We start from the raw sequence: 17,067 nt of genomic DNA, 5'->3' as shown, positions 1-17,067 counted from the left end.
AAGTATGAGTAATAAATAAATAAATAAACTTTATGCATGTGACACACAGAATTCACACTCCAAAAAAGGCAAGGGCAGGATCCCAACTCTTTAAGGGGCAAGGGAGTTGGAAGAAAATAATGGCTGTCCGTAAGGGACACTAATGTAAAAACAGTATCAGGACAGGAACAGGCCCACAGCAATGGGCAGAAGTATTTCTAGAGACATAAATATGTATAATATTTTCACCAGTGCGATACTGGAAGGAATACAAAGAACAGTAAGTATTAACCATCCTTTTCTTCATAAATGTGCTGGTATAAACAGCAGAGAAATTACTTTAAAAATTAAACTTTATTGTAGCCTTAACCCTGAAACCTTTCCATTTAGAAATAACCCCCTTCTCTTAGATTTACCTTTTACCACTGAGCCTATCAAATCCTACAATGGTGATCAGAATGTGCCCATCAAAGCAGTGAAGGTGATCTGTGGGTGGACAAATGTGTACACGGGGCCAAGACAGGATCAGTCTCCCTGCCAGTATTATATAGTTAAAGGGCAAGTTTGGCAAAGTTATTTTTAGCCCAGCTCAGTTGAGGAGAAAGGTGGCAGAGCCGCAGCTGCTGTGGTAACTTGGTATTATCTATGCAGGTACAAGGGCCAACACCTGGCCAAGAGCTGAAAAAGGATAAAACATGTTAGGTTGCTGCAACTACCCTCAGATTTGGTCACAATATCCAGAGGCTCATGACCCACAGTTCAAGAACCCCTAGTATAACACATAATTTTAAGTTGAATCCTAATGCTTTTGTTACCCACAAATTAACTTTCTCTTACTTTATCTAAGGTCAGACCTGCAGGCCATCAAAGTGCCAATACAGTCTGTCTTCCCTCCCATCCCAAAGGTGAAGTAAATATTTTACCTAAAAGAGGTGGCCCCAAAAGGACTGGGCAACATTCCACAATGGTCACCAAACCAACAGCACTGGAGAATCGCTGAGTCCCAACTAAGTCCATCAGTGTTTCAAACAAGACAGAGCTCAGCCAGCCAAAAGCAAATCCAAAAAAGCCAGCATAGATACAAAAGCTGGCATAGGTAGTAGAAAGAGGAGCCAAAAGATGGCATACTCCATTGTAGATAACAGACACAGCAAAAAAATACTGGATCCTAGGCCTAATCCACTTGGTGTTTGCTACCAAACCCATGGATGGTCTGGCAAACATATCTACAAAAGCCAGAATAGATAACAGGAAAGCTGAAGATTCTTTAGAGAAATCCTTGCTCTTTCCATAGTTGCTGAGAAAAACTAATGGTGTAAACAATCCAAAAAACATAAACACGTTGCCAAACAAGTAAAGCAAGAAGCCACGATGTGTGAAGAGAGAGAAGTCCAAAAATGTGTTAATTGTTTGGAAGGCTGTAGTTTTTTGCTTTTTATTTTTCCCATCAATAAGGTCTGTACTGACATCTCCTGCTTCTTTTCTTGTCTCTTTGCCAACCTCCTGCAATGCTTCTTTATCAATTTCTTTCTTCAGTTGATCAGGCTTAGGTCCTATTGGTCTCATCAGTGACCCAGCCACACAGCAGTTCAACAAGAGGCCTCCAAGAATTAAAAAGCTCCCTCTCCACCCAAAAATGCTGTAGAAATATTGGTTCAGAGGAGCCAGTGTAGACAGGAATACAGGGCTACCTGCCATGGCCAATCCATTAGCCAAAGGACGCTTCTTATAGAAGTACTTGCCAATCATGGTCAAGGCTGGGTTTAAATTAAATGCAAGTCCCAGACCTGGGGATAGAAATACATTTACATTAAGTTATCAAGATAAACACATACAAATGCAGCCCTACAAATCCTGTTCTAGAATCAGTTTATGTTCTTACTGATACTGTGGCATACACACTATATTTATTCATTTTATTTATCAGATTTGTATGGCCACCCATCTCACAAAAAAGTGACTCTGGGCAGTGTACTACACTTAATTAAATCTGCAGCATGCCTCCTCTGCCAGATCTGATGGGACGGGCAGATTTAATTGGGAAGAGATGGTCCCTCCAATAGCCCAGCCTCGTGCCATAAAGGGTTTAAAGGTTAAAACCAGCATCTTGAATTGGACCCGGAAGCAAACTGGCAACCAATGCAGCTTGTGGAACAGAGATGTAATGTGTGCCATTCTAATAGCACTCATAACTGCCCATGCTGCTATATTTTGTACCAGCTGAAGCTTCCAGATAATCTTTAAGAGCAGACCCATGTAGAGCATGTTACAGAAATCCAATCGGGAGGTAACTGGGGCATGAGTGACAGTGGGCAGAGCCCCCTGATCTAGAAACAGGCGCAACTGGTACACAACACAAAGCTGTGCAAAGGCCCTCTTAGCCATGACTGCCACCTGCTCTTTGAGCAGGAGCTGTGAGTCCAGGAGGACCCCCAGATTGTGCACTGAGTCTGTCTGGGGCAGTGCCACCCCATCCAGCACCGAAGATGGCACAGTCCTAGAACCAGGAGGCCCCAAAACTCAAAGACACTCAGTCTTGCCAGTGTTCAGCTGAAGCCTGTTGTTCCCCATCCAGACCCTCACAGCCTCCAGGCACCAGGATAAGACATTCACAGCTTTGCTTAATTCGCCAGGGGCAGAGATATATAATTGGGTATCATCAGCATACTGATGATACCTCAACCCTTGGCGATGGATGAGCTCACCCAGCAGCCTCATGCAGATGTTAAATAGGAGAGGGGAGAGCACCAAACCTTGCGGCACCCCACATAATAGGATCTCTCCTCCCCAACCACCACCAATTGGAATCAGCCCCGGAGAAAGGCGAACCAGCAAAGCACCATGCTGCCCATGCCCAACCCCCTGAGCCAATCCAGAAGGATACCATGGTCAGTGGTATCAAAAGTCGCAGAAAGGTCAAGTAGGGCACGGATGGATGCACAACCCTCATCCTGCCCTTGCCAGAGATCATCCAAAAGCACAACCAATGCTGTTTCCATCCCATACCTAGGTCTGAATCCCAACTGAAAGGGATCCAGATAATCCACTTCTTCCAAGGTCCTCTGAAGCTGCTGTGCAACCACCTTCTCAACCATCTTCCCCACAAAGTGGAGGTTAGATACTGGATTAAAATTGTCCAGTATGGCAGGGTCCAGTGATGGTTTCTTGAGGAGTGGGCAAACCAAAGCCTCCTTAAGAGGCAAAGGAACAACCCCCACACTCAAGGAAGAATTAACCATCGCTACAAACACTCACACAACATTCCCTGGCTGCTTTAGCCAGCCAGGAGGAGCATGGATCAAAATAGCAGGTGGCTGAGCTCACAGCCCTAAGGACCATGTCCACTTCCTCAGATATCCATCATCCTAAACTGTAAGATGGTATTCAGGACATAGTACAGCTCCCTTAACACATTTGAAAGACTTCAGAATATGGAATGCAAAACACAACACTAAATACTTAGAGATAGATCAGTGAGATCTGACAAATCCTTATACGAACAAACCCTTTGTTTTCAAGTATGAATGTGCAACATTCAATGATTTGGGAACAAAATATTTCAGAAAATTCTGGAATGAAATGTTCCCACACTTAACTGTGCCAAAGTTCAACTGGACTATGCTGTTCCAAGGTGGTTTGGTGGCCTCTGGAAATAAATTTCCTGGACCAGAGGACAAACCATTCTGGAATACTAGGCTCAGGGACACCTCAAACTCAGGGAATTTACTTCTAGAAGCCACTGAACCCTTCCCCTCCAGAACTGCAAGTTCTCCAGAACATTCCAGTCTCCATTTGCTGAATTCTGCATGTATATATTTTATATTTTAAAATACAAAATATACCCATGCATTGTGTAGCGCAAAGTGGTAGGCAGCAGTATTGCAACCAAAACTCTCCCCACAACCCGAGTTTTATCCCAGCGGAAGCTGGATTCTCAGGTAGCCGGCTCAGGTCGACTCAGCCTTCCATCCTTCTGAGGTTGGTAAAATGAGTACCCAGCTTGCTGGGGAAGGTGACGACTGGGGAAGGCAATGGCAAACCACCCTGCTATAGTCTGCCAAGAAAACGTCACGGAAGCGGCATCCCCCCCAAAGGGCCAGACATGACTTGGTGCTTGCACAGGGGACCTTTCACCTTTTTTCATATATTTTATATTTAAAAAATCAGCAACATTAAAATACATAAAATATAAAAACTTTTTTTGAAAGAGCACTTATGTAAACCACCTCAAAGCTTAAAGTGCACAACAGTAAATAAATACACAAATAAGCAAGCAAACGAGCTTGGGTAAATGTGGAGATACCACAGAGATAACAAATTTCTCCAGGCAGTTTTTTTTGGGAAAGGTATGCCAGAAATGAGAGAGAAAGCACAGAGAAATGCCACCACCTGTTTCTATTCAGACACTGCATGGGCAAATAAATAAATAATCTGAGATATCCATTCAACCAAGTAGCTTGAGAAGCAATAGAATATCCCTGAAATATTCCATTGCTTCTCCATTTGTTGAATGGAATGGGAGATACCGTGAATTCTCTTTTGACTAACGTTCAAATGACTAACATCCCACTCAGCGTGGAGAAAACTACCTCTGTGGAACAAAAAATAGCCATGGAAAATCTAGCACACCAGGCTCAAGAGGATAGTCATCCTGGAAATGAAATACAGGCCTTTACTTAACAATATTCTATATTAGTTTTCTCCAATAGAGTTACACAATTAGATGTATCTACATTTGTGTAGATATGTCACTTACCGCCCACAACACCAACACAGAAGTACAACTCTTCTACAGTATTACAGAAAGAGGCAGCAATCAGACCACACCCTGACAGGCAGCCCCCTGCAATCATGACTGGCCGGCTGCCATATTTGTTCACCAGGATGCTGCTGACTGGACCTAGAAGAAATCATTGAATTATTCAGGCATTACATTCCATCAATGTATTTCCTGATCTTTGGAATAATGGATGCAAAGCAAAGCCTTCTGAAAACTATTAATATTATATAAGAAACAGAGAGCTGATATACACAATGCAAAACCAGATGTTCCCATTACACACCCCAAAAAGTTGCTCCTGAGAGAATATCATGGCTTGTGTTCTGGGTAGTCTGAACTGAAAAAGTAGATAGTCTGACCTAAAGAGAAGTTAAGAATGCATTTGATTAGGCCTGGGGGTAGGGGGTAGAGTGGGGGGTCATTGCAAATGATTATGGTTTCCTTCTATTTGAATATTTTGGTACATTTTTTTTACATTTTGGTAAAGCATCTGTATCTTTCTTAACTCTTGCAGAAGAGGTAATTACAACTGAGAGATGAGTAAAATGGAAAAGAACATTCTAGCATCAAAGCTACTCCTAATGAATTGCTATTACCCCACTGATACCAGCTGCAGAAATGGATGTCCACTGTATTCTAATTATAGCCCAAAGCAGCCTTTCTTAACCCTTTGACCCTGGGGGAACCCTTAAAATATTTTTCAGGCCTCGGGGGACCCCTGCATATTCAGGCTCAAATGCAGGCCAGAAGTCAGAAAATTATTATATTTGTTTCATGTGTGGGCCTGTATATATGCATTAACAGTGTTCTTAAATTGAAAATAAGGAATGAAACTTACTTCTTTAATCTGAAGTTGCCCAAATTTGGAATAATTTTTTGAAGTAATTGTGATCTCCCAGGGAACCCCTAGTGACCTCTCACAGAACCCTAGGTTCCACGGAACATGTTTCATCAACTGTACAGTTAATACGCTCTACTATATTAATATAACTATGCGTAAGTACAACATACCAAAAAAATAGGGGGAAAAAATCAGATGGAAATGTACAAGCCAAAAACACCCTCAAAAGTTTTTGATCATTTTTAACTAGTCCAATTTTAGCTATTCATTCATCATTACTTCCTGCAAATGACCAATTATATTTTGTTAACCTGGATTTGGTTTAGTGGTGTGACAGCAGGCAAAGTGAAGCATCCTACATTCTCTCTCAAGAACTACACATTCTTGCTTTTTTAAAGTACTTCCTGCTTAAAGATTTATCCAGTTTTCATTCTATTGTAGTAGGGATTCATTTTTCTGCTAAATATAGTAATATAGGTGCAACATGTTCCAAAATTATTTTTCCTAACTGAAATCCAACTTAGAACATCTTCAACAAAACAAATGTTAAGCTGGCACTACAATTCAAATCACTGCTTCTAATATGTTACTCATAAGATACACACACCATAACTAGCTGGCAACCTAGTGAAGAGTTCACTGAAGATTTGAACTCCGTTCCACCAAAGGGTTTCAGCTCCCCCCCCCCGCCCACCTTGCAACCTTCCCTGCCAGCTTCCCCACTGACTTTCAGGGGAAGCCAGCAGAGAAATTTGCCAGTGACCACCACATGATCGCGGCACACTTGGCAACCAGCCATAAATGCGAGCCGGTTGCCAAGCACCCAAAATGCAGTCATGTGACCGTGGGGGTGGCACGTTTTACGATGGGCAAGGGTGTTGTAACTTTGAATGGTTGAATGGTTAAGTGACTGGTCATTAAGCGGGGACTACCTGTATTTATATTTGTATTGTGGTTGTTGTATTTCATTATATATTGTTATAAACTGCCTAGAATTCAACTAAACTGAGGCAGTGTTCAATTCCATAAATAAATAAATGCATTAAGTAACTTTGCATAACATTATTTCTCAGCCCACCTTTCCTCTTAAGGTTCTTACCAGGGTAACATGGAGAGATGCCCCTCCCCCAATGTATCATACTTGAGCTCCCAGAGGAAAGATGGGATATAACCAATGGTGTGCTGGTAAATGTTTAAAAAGTGGCTCTCCCAGCTCCACTGCTGCCATCACACTGCTAGCCACTGAACAGCTGATTAGCAGGATAGGCATGGGGGCTAAGCTCTGCTCTCAAATGGCTCACAAAACTTTAACAATCAGCTCTCGCTGTATGAACCAGCTCCAGCACACCACTCAATATAACTGTAATAATAACAGCAAATATTTTGTGACTTCCTTTTTATCTCAAATTCAAAACACATTTGGTTATTCATTATAATGGCAACAACTGCATTCAGTTAGGATATAATTAAGTAAAAGCAAATAATGTGACCCAAACTCTACACACATCAACCAAATACTGTAGGCTCACATATCAGCATCAGCATCCAATAAACCAATTGCATAATGCAGAATTGGTAGATGAAAATGAACCACTTGCAGTATGCTAACACAGCTGATTTTCCTATAGCAACCAACCTGCATCTGTGTACCATAAACATATAGTTTATCTTAACCATGATTTATTGAAAAAGCTGAAATTAAGTCATAATGAGTCTTGAGGACAAGCAAAATAATGATTAATTATTACTGATTACTGTTCTCCCCTCCATCTTTGGTGGCCCTTGCCTTGTACCTCTAGATTAGTGATGCCTGGGTGAAACACTAGGACAAAAGCAGAATTGGCTGTAAATTAAGCATTCTCATCAACGTTTTACTGATTATAATTAAGTTGTAATCAGTAAAACAAATCTTGTTTTCAAAATGTGTATTTTTTTTCAGTCCACGTTTATTACAGCCCTACGGCCAAATACAATTAAAATATCTAATAACAGCAGTAATACATCCTTCTATATATGGATAAAACAGAAAAACAATAAGTATGGTAAGAACTAAAAATAATAAAAATACTAAAATAAATAAAAATAAAATACTATTTTAAGAAATTTTAAACCTAAGTAATGGTGCGGCGTATCAAATAAATGTTAGCACAGAACTGGGCAATTTGGGAGAATATTTTTGAGTCCTTCTTTGAAAGTAGCAGCATTAAATAGAAATCACACTCCCTACCTGAACATCCTTCAAAATTGGATATATAAGGGTTTGTCTAGAGTCTTTATATAGGGAGCAGTATAACAACATATTGCATAGTTTCTATTGAGCCATCACCACATGGACATAACCAAAGATGCATAAGGGTACCCTTAAAATGTCCAAAAAGGACTGCTGAGGGCAAAGCATCAAACCTGGCTAAGGTGAAGACCTTACAAAATTTCAAATTTGTATTGGATGATAAACAGGAGAATGGAACAAACCCTTTTGGAAGAAAATAGTAAATACTGGGGTGTAGCATCTTACTTAAATTTGTTTGAAGATCTATATACAGATTCATTGTTTAAGGGTGGTTCTAGTATTATCAAATCCTAATCAGCACAGACTTCCCAGAGAAGCTCAGCAATTGAATTTTATCCAAGGCTTTTTAAAGCCACAGTTATTTAAAACAATCTTTAAATACTAATGGGGCTAAACCTATAGGAAGTAGAGTTAACTTTAGCCAGAAGAAGAAACCATGCCCTAGCAACTAACAAAACTATAGCTGTTTCTACCCATAGGATGACATCTTTGATACTTTTTGGAACCATCAATATGGCTCTAATAAACATAGTTTTAAATGGCTTCAATAATATTGGGCTTTGCAAGGCAGCAAATTTGGGAACCATAGAGAAGCTGAGGGACTACCTTAGCTTGGAAAACTTTACAAGCTGCGGGGATATACCTCCTCTTGAATGGTAGAATCTTACAATAGCTGATGAGGTACGCTGTGCAACACTTGCCCAGAAAAAAAAGAGCGCGTGAGCATTCCAGGATAAAAAAGCAGACAACTGCACTCCAAGGCATCTATAGGTGTGCACCTGTTCAATTTGAGTCCCATTTATTTGCCATTTGTGAATCTTATGACAGTGTCGGGCAAAACTTAAGACTTTAGTTTTCTGGTAATTTATTGATAGTTTTTGTTCTGTGCAAAATAAAGCTAGTGCCCTAAGAGCTTTTCTCATTCCCACCTGTGAAGCAGACATAACTATGTCACGAGTTCTGCTTAAACTATACCCACTTTGATTGCCTGAGACTCAAAAGATCTACCAAAATCAGTGGACCTTAGACAACTGGAATTTTTACATCTCCCTATAAGGGCTGGGGAGATGTTTTATTTTGAAAAAATATCTACAATACAAAAGTGAAATTTACAAATATCTATGTGAGTGTATCCTATAGCTGTTGTCATATCCTATACGCTATTACTAATGATACTGTACAATGTTATACTACTATTACTATATACTATTCCTTCTATACTATACTATTACTTTTCTACTACTACAATATCAGGTAAACTATTGCTGTTACGTTTCTACAACTACTATTACTAGTATATTACTAGTATAGAGCAGTGTTTTACCCTTAGAGACCCTGGTCTGACTTTAAATCACGCCCCCCCAGATTTCTTCTATTGTTTTCCTTCTGTATTAATGGGCAGCCTGTAAAACACTTGTGCTTGACTTTGCTGTGCCTCTTCATTTTCTGCCCTAGATCCCCAGTCTTTGTGAGGAAAGTTCTTCTTATATTTGGCTGCTTTCTGTCTACTGCTGCTATAGAGCTTCAAAACACACACATTTCCTCCCCCACCTGTTTCAAGGTTGCAGCTTTTATAAGCCACTCTGCCATGCTGATGCTGGGGAGAAGGCTCAAATAGGAGAGAATGAAGGCAGCGCAGGTGTCTGCAGTTTTTTAAGCAGTCTGCTCTTCCATGCTTTATCATTGGCATACAGTAGTGCTGGAATTACACGATCAGCCAAAATGGGTGGATGATAGGTTGAAACAGCAAGTGCTTGAATTATTGGATTTAGATATAAATTGAAAAGTAATGGAGCTAATATGCAACCTAGTCTTACACTTCTAAAAGCTGGGACTGCTTTAGATAAAAGTCCCCAAGGGGTACATCTAATTTTCAGGGAGGTGTTTGAATAAAGTGACTGAATAAGCGTAAGCAGCTTTTTGTCAGTAGTGGAATGTCTTAAACTATCCCACTCTCTCCCCCTTGGTATTAGATCAAAAGCTGACTTAAAATCCACAAAGGTTGCAAAAGGGGAACCACAAGGGGGCGCACAATATTTTTCTGCCAAATGGTAAAGAACCAAACTATGATCTAATGTTGAACATCCATCTCTAAATAACTTCTTGGACTTTTGGCTAAGATCAAGTGTAGTGTTTATTATCTTAAAACAATCCATGATGAACCCCACCCTTTTTGCATGTAATGCAAAGCCAAAAACAAACATAATTTATTTTGGTGAATGAACTTAGATACTAAAGTAGTTGTATGCAGAGGCTCCTCGTTACAGAACATCTGAGTGGTGAATGAAGTACAGTTTAACTGTGGTTATAGATGAATAAAATAGTTATAAGCTAACTGCAATGTACTGTAAACAAAATGAGGTTGTTTTTGTATTACTTGTTAGTCAATTCAAAGCCAGACAATAGCTATAATAAAGCTTAAATCAACTCTACCTTAACTCTTTTATGTACAAGTTGTATAGTCCTTTAATTACCATCCAAATGTTCGGGGCTGATTAATTTACATTCAATATTTAAAATGCTTCATTACAGAAAGAGCCTAAATCCAAAATAAACAGTGATTAAAGGCCAACTGAGAAAAACATTCTACAAACTCTAGAGCCTGTTTAAATGCAACTAGAAAGACATGTCCTGAATACTGACTCTGTTAACAGATAGTTTGTCAATACTCACTGGTATTCAGTTCTATTATGTCCCTTTAATATGTGTAACTAGAAATTGTTGGTCACTTTTTCTTGTGAAATCTGACCAGGAAGCCCCATCAATGGCAGTCAAAGGTACCAAAGAGCTGCTCAAAATTAGAGATCCTTATTATTTTCACAGGAGCTACCAATAATGGATCAGTACTGAATCGATTATTAAAACCTAATTTTATAGATATTCTCTGGGAAAAAAGTATATTAATAAAGCAACGAAGATGTTTTGTCTAAGGAAAAATTAGCATTATTGGTCTATTTATTTTTTCTACATTACTGATTGTATCTGTCTTATGCAACTGATTATTTATGGAATGAATTTTCTAAACCATCAAAGTTGAACAATGACAAGACTGTTAAAGTTCATGTGCTTGCTGCAATGATGAAGCAAGAAAATGTGCTGATTGTCTCACTAGCTGAACAAGGACAAAGACTGTTTGCTTCCAAAGAAAAATCTCATTTGCAGTGCAGCACAGCTACTTGCTTTTGAGGTATACATACAAAGTAAAGGATGGCTGTTCAACCACCATACTTCAACAGTAGTGAAGCCACAAGCATTCAGGCCTGTTTTGAAAGCATGAAGAGGTTATGTCTACTTATGTTTTTCATGCTATGTAAACTGCCTCACATGAAGTCACGAAGAGTTGGAAGCGACTGAATGAATAAACAACAGCAAACTGCCTCAAGTTCTGTGAAGTAAATAGCACACAAAATTTGTAAAAATAAATATATGAATGTGGATTTTAATGATCCATTTCTTATAAGCTTTGACACTTTTCCCCTATTTCTTGTAATGCATCAGATTTGTTACTAATTTGCCATGATTAAGACTTCTATGAGCAAGTTTTGAGGATCTTATTAATAAGCTGTATTTTATTCTTGCAATATTAAGCACCCCAAACTTTACAATGTAAATTAGGAAATAGTATTGTTTAAATAATATCCTGATCATAATAGTGCTGGTATATTTTCATATACTATGTAAGGTAGTTCATGTATGTACAAAACATCACATCCCAGTCAAAATTTTCCAAAATTCTCCCAGCACATATTTGCCTGGAAGTAAACTTCTGAGGCAGGAAGCAGTCTGTGGTATTCCAGCCCTGAAATAGCATGTGCGAGGAGAACAATGGAACATTCCATATCCAAAACATGCTATTTTATACATCCTTAATAAGGGACGCGGTGGTGCTGCGGGTTAAACCGCTGAGCTGTCGATCGGAAGGTCGGCGGTTCGAAACCGCGCGGCGGGGTGAGCTCCCGTTGCTCGTCCCAGCTCCTGCTCACCTAGCAGTTCGAAAACATGCAAATGTGAGTAGATCAATAGGTACCGCTTCGGCGGGAAGGTAACGGCGTTCCGAGTCGTCATGCTGGCCACATGACCCGGAAGTGTCTATGACAACGCCGGCTCCAAGGCTTAGAAACGGAGATGAGCACCACCCCCTAGAGTCGGATTCGACTGGACTTTACGTCAAGGGAAACCTTTACCTTTACCTAATTTCCTTTAACTCCTGGATAAATCTTTCATTGATTCAATTCAAAGCACTAATAAAGTAATAAAAACATTGACCTTGGGCTCAACACACATTAAACATTACCACAAATATAGCTCTAATGTTAAGAAGCTTCTCACATTAAAATATAGGGCAATTTTTTTAGTATATATCTTATCTTCTAGAATCTTTTTTAGAATATATTCTTATCTTCACACTATTAGCAAAAATGAGGATGTCCACTCTAATTACAAAAAAGCAGTGTGAAAAAGTACACAATGTGATAACTATACAGACCATATTTCCTAGTGCTGAAATTCTTTTAAAAATGTTATTTAAGCACACTTCTTTATCTGCTGTGTGTTTGCCTGTAATTTGTAAGGCTGAGCATTTATTTTCCTTTCTTGCTGAAGCAAGGCATGAACTTATCTAAGTACTTAAAATCAGTCTTCCAGAAGATAATGTCAAACAGGCTCACTGTAGAGCAGGCCTGCACAAAATTCAGCCCATCAAGCAGCCTCGTACAGTCTGCTGACATTTTGTAAAAAGTAGTAAATTTAGAGCCACTACCGTCAGTTCCAGTGCTGCTTCTGCTCTCCAGCCATGGAACAGCTGCTTGGCACTTGTTTTTTGGCAGCCCACAAGGATTTTTAATCTATCAATGTGGCCCTTGCCCCTCAACAAGTTGTGCAGGCCTGCTGGAGAGACTACAACTTAAGAATCACTCAAATAATAATTCCTTGGAAAGGTATTATTTATATATCTGCAAAGAAAGTAAACAGATTGGCCTACTGTAGTAATATTCAAATTTACCTACAGATCTATTAATACCTTTTTCTCCAACAAAAGCATGATATTATTATTGAAACAGCAGCACAGTAAAAATGCCATTTATTTAGTTTGCAAACTTACCTCCTCCGTACATAACTGCCAACATAATAGAGGAGATCCAGGAAACTTTGCTGCTTGATGCTTCAAAGATGATTTCAATCTCCTTAAAGAATACTGTAATGGATTTGGGGAATGCATACGAAAAACCAATAGAGATAAAGGCACCAACAACCACAGCCCAACCCCATCCTCCTTCAGGTGGAGTGTATCCTACTGGGCCTCCAATTGCTGGTGGCATCTTGACTGAAGTAATTCAACAGGTACTAAAAGATCTATAAAGAAAACATGACAGTTAGTATTTCTTTCAGCAAATATTTCAATAAGCACTAAGGAAGAACAGCCTCTCTGAACACTGTTGAATTTTGCCTCTAGTGTGGTTAAGAATCACCAAATTTTAGGCAAGACAGATATAAAATTATAAAACTAACTCCTCCTGGGCTTATAAATTTCACCTCCCTCCTCTGTTGAAGCAGTCAAGGATATTTAGTGTTGTCCCAACTCTAAACTGAGCTTAGGTTAATCTTAACTAGTATGTGAAAACAAATTACAAAGTAACTTTGTAGTTTGAACTTAGTCTGTTTCCATCAACAGCACAGTCTAGGTTCAGAAAACAAACCCTGTTGAAGAATTGTGTATCTTTAAAATGCAAACAATAACAGAACTTAACCTGTACTCAATGCCAAATTGAAAAAGAAACTCTCCTATACTTCAGACAGATTAATTTATATTGTAACCTTAATCATTTTTATGTTTCTTTTTCAGGCACTCATGATCCAAAGCTACATGTCAATTCAAATCATCCCTAACTCTTCAACTATCATTGGAATGCACATCAAACCACCCATTCCATAATTAGCAGTTCCTTCTGCAAAATATGTTGTAGATTACCCACTAGTCTGATGATATTTGACAAACAAAAAATCCTTAATGTTTTTGATTGTGAACATTAAGAAGCCTCTGTCTAGAGGCATGCCAATGTTTCTGTATGCTGAGTAACTACATATTTTGTATTTTAATAACAAGCTCATTGTCCCTTAGTCCCAGAGAAAAAGAAACAATATGGGAAATAAACCAGAACCTGAACATTTAAATTATTTTTTAATCATGCCTGTAAGTATGCACAGCTTTAATAACTAAAACATCAAAAATAGAAGCAAATAGTGCAAAACCTTTTCTCTTAAACACATTCCTTCTCTTGCTGATTCTTTGCTGCCTTTTCTTATTCTATTGTTCCAATAGAAGAGAGTATTTGCAGCTCAGAGTTGAATTGTGGAGTTCTTGGTGCTCTCTGAGCATGGTGTTTACTTGCAAATGTTTTGTTACCCAATTAGGTAACATCACAAGTGCGAGTGAGTATGGGGTTTGCTGCATGTTTATTCTATTGTCTTCTACTTCTCCAGGCAATTACTTAATAGCTGCTTTAGAACTTTTTCTTCTGTTACTTAAAATGTATTTTCAGCTAGTTCACCATTAGCCAAGAATCTCTGATGTCAGCTGATTTTCTAAAACACCACAGATATTTGATGCACATATATTGCCAACAGCTCCGTGGTTGTATTGCACACAATTCCTGTTGGAGTCGTAGGAACTATTTTACACTAGATTCTAGTTGCTTTGTATGTTTGTGGTACAGAGAATTTTTTCCAAATGCATTTGAATAGAAACAAGATGGGTTTTTCAAAGAATATTCTTATTCAATTGTCAAATGTTACTAGAGGTAGTCCTCACTTGACAGCCATTCATTTTGTGACACTTTGGAATTAGACTGTGCTGGAAAAAAATGACTTATGACTGGTCCTCACACTTACAACCGTCGCAGCATCCCCGAAGTCACGTGATCACAATTCGGGCAATTGGCAACCGGTTTGCATTTATGACCATCGCAGTGTCCCCACAGTCATGCAATCTCAATTTGGGTGCTTGGCAACTGGTTCATATTTATGACTGCCGCAGTGTCCCGTGGTCACCACTTTTGACCTTCCCAGCTGGCTCCTGGCAAGCAAAATCAATGCGGAACCACGTGATTCACTTAATGCCCGTGGTGATTTGCTTAACAGCCACTGCAAGTCATAAAATCAGGCTGGATTCATTAAATGACCTCTTCACTTAGCAATCAAAATTCCGATCCCAATTGTGTTTGATAAGCGAGGACTGCCTGTATGTTCAATAGATATCCTTAACTTAGAATTTACATAAATATGTTCAGAAAGAAACATCTTATTATCAGCTCAGAGGACACTGATTTTATATCAATGATCTTTTATATGATTTCCTGCAGAAGGAACATAAGGAACCCTACAGTATAGGTTTTCTTCTGTTGATTTTTTTTCCCCCTAAAGTTAAGGCTGATGAATGCTTAAAAGGGCCAGAACATGAGGCAGAAACATTGTTCTCTGTGTAGTGTTCCAATACCATATCCTCCAAAATTATTCTTGAAAGAGCATTGAAGGTCAGTAAATGTATCTAAGCTTAGTAGTGAATGCTAATAGTGGGAAGTTTTGAAAAATGCCTACGTGCCTTTCACATCATGAGAAATTCAGATCTGTTTGCTTGGAATGCATCTCATGAAGTTGATGCCTCTCTGAAAACACTGGCAATCTGGAGATGCACTGAAAGGATTGATTTCTCATGAGTAGCACTTTGTTGTGCAATATGTACTTCAAATATAGTAATAAGTACTCATAGCTTGGGGGATGAATCAATTTAAGGCAATGATCCCCAAATACTTAGTCAATTATGAGAATATATCAGTTGCCCTATCTTGAAATATAAGAGAAACACTAATTCCTTAATAAACTTAGACAAAATCCCTCTTTAAGAAAAGAAAAGAAAAGAAAAGAAAAGGTCAAACATTAATGGAACTGGAAGCTAAACAAGATATCTTTAGGCTCAAAATATATCAGTCTCCAAAACTTTGAACATAACTGTTCTAACATCAGACCAAACCTGTATTATCAACAAATGAAACTGTAAAATACAATCCAAAATTCTCACTGTAGTAATACATTGATAGCTACATTCCCTTCCAACCTCCAGCTTCAGCACCAAAACCACAAAGCAGTATTTTATAGTTTTGTGACTAGTGATACCAAAAGTGCAAAAGAATGATTTATGACTTCTAATATATGTTGTTCACGGGAAACAATATTTAACTGGAAAAGTACTCTGAAAGTCATCTGGGAGAATTAGACCAATTTTATACAAATATAAATATTTCTTAAGAGAACTGAGTTCCAACCTTGACTAACCCAGCAAGTTATAAAGTCACAATGAGAAACATACCTGGAGAACCATGGTATTTTTAAGTCTTAAAAAACCAGTGTCCAACAATCTACCTTCTTTCATGTGCAAGTATACCTTGACTACCTCGAAACCTTGGCTTAGGGGCCCACCGACTTTCAGGAGTTGGTGGGCACATTTTGAACTATAAAAATATGTTAAGGGTACTCTTGAAAAATGGCTGCTGGGGAAATACATAATCAGTTATAAAGTACTGATTTACCAATTTTATATCATCTCTTCCTCACCCCACTGTATTCCATTTATCTTTGTCTTTCTTTCTGGTCACACTTTCAAAATACTGGGGTGCACCTGCCCAACTTTTTCATAGCACACACAAGGGATATTAAAGATGCACTAAAACAGTGCATCACTGAGAGAATGAGGAGCCAAAGGAAAACACATGCCTTTGGGTGCTGTATTGCCCCAATATTTCATTCTGCTTGGGCAAAGGCCACAGAGAACTGTCCCATACTCTCATTACTCATGTACTTTTCCCACTGGTAATGTGCTTCATTCAGAGGCTGAATTAAAAGGAGCTATTCTCAGGAACAACCAATACGTGTAGCTGCCTACCTACCTGACCACCACTTTGTCACCTAATTGATTAACTCATGAGGCTATCAATAAATCAATCAGGAGCCTTTAAAGAAAGCTTGCTGAATCAAGTTCCCTTATCAAAGTCAATCGGAGTAATACAGTGACAAACTTTGCAGTCCTTTGTGTTTCGCATATTAATGTACTTCCCAATCACAGCAAGGGATTTTTTTAAAAAAATTCAGCCAGTTAGATTTAAGTCAAGTAATTAAGCTGTTTGC

General features: G+C 38.9%; 1 protein-coding gene across 1 annotated transcript in view; it reads right to left on the bottom strand.

Moving 5' to 3' along the window:
• The window catches only part of SLC16A1 (solute carrier family 16 member 1), a 38,299-nt gene that overhangs the window by 4,087 nt on the left and 17,145 nt on the right, over positions 1 to 17,067 (bottom strand). Inside the window, exons 2-4 of the mRNA XM_063297421.1 lie at positions 12,992 to 13,242; positions 4,736 to 4,879; positions 903 to 1,766 (exon numbers count right to left, since the gene is read on the bottom strand). Of these exons, the coding sequence (XP_063153491.1) occupies positions 903 to 1,766; positions 4,736 to 4,879; positions 12,992 to 13,208 (1,225 nt within the window). The 5' untranslated portion in view covers positions 13,209 to 13,242. The remainder of the gene's footprint in view (positions 1 to 902; positions 1,767 to 4,735; positions 4,880 to 12,991; positions 13,243 to 17,067) is intronic.

This window comes from Candoia aspera, chromosome 3 (assembly GCF_035149785.1).
Source record: "Candoia aspera isolate rCanAsp1 chromosome 3, rCanAsp1.hap2, whole genome shotgun sequence".
In the NCBI taxonomy this organism is placed as follows: Eukaryota; Metazoa; Chordata; class Lepidosauria; order Squamata; family Boidae; genus Candoia; species Candoia aspera.
Note: the sequence above shows the minus strand (reverse complement) of the source record. Positions and strands in the feature narration are given on the sequence as shown.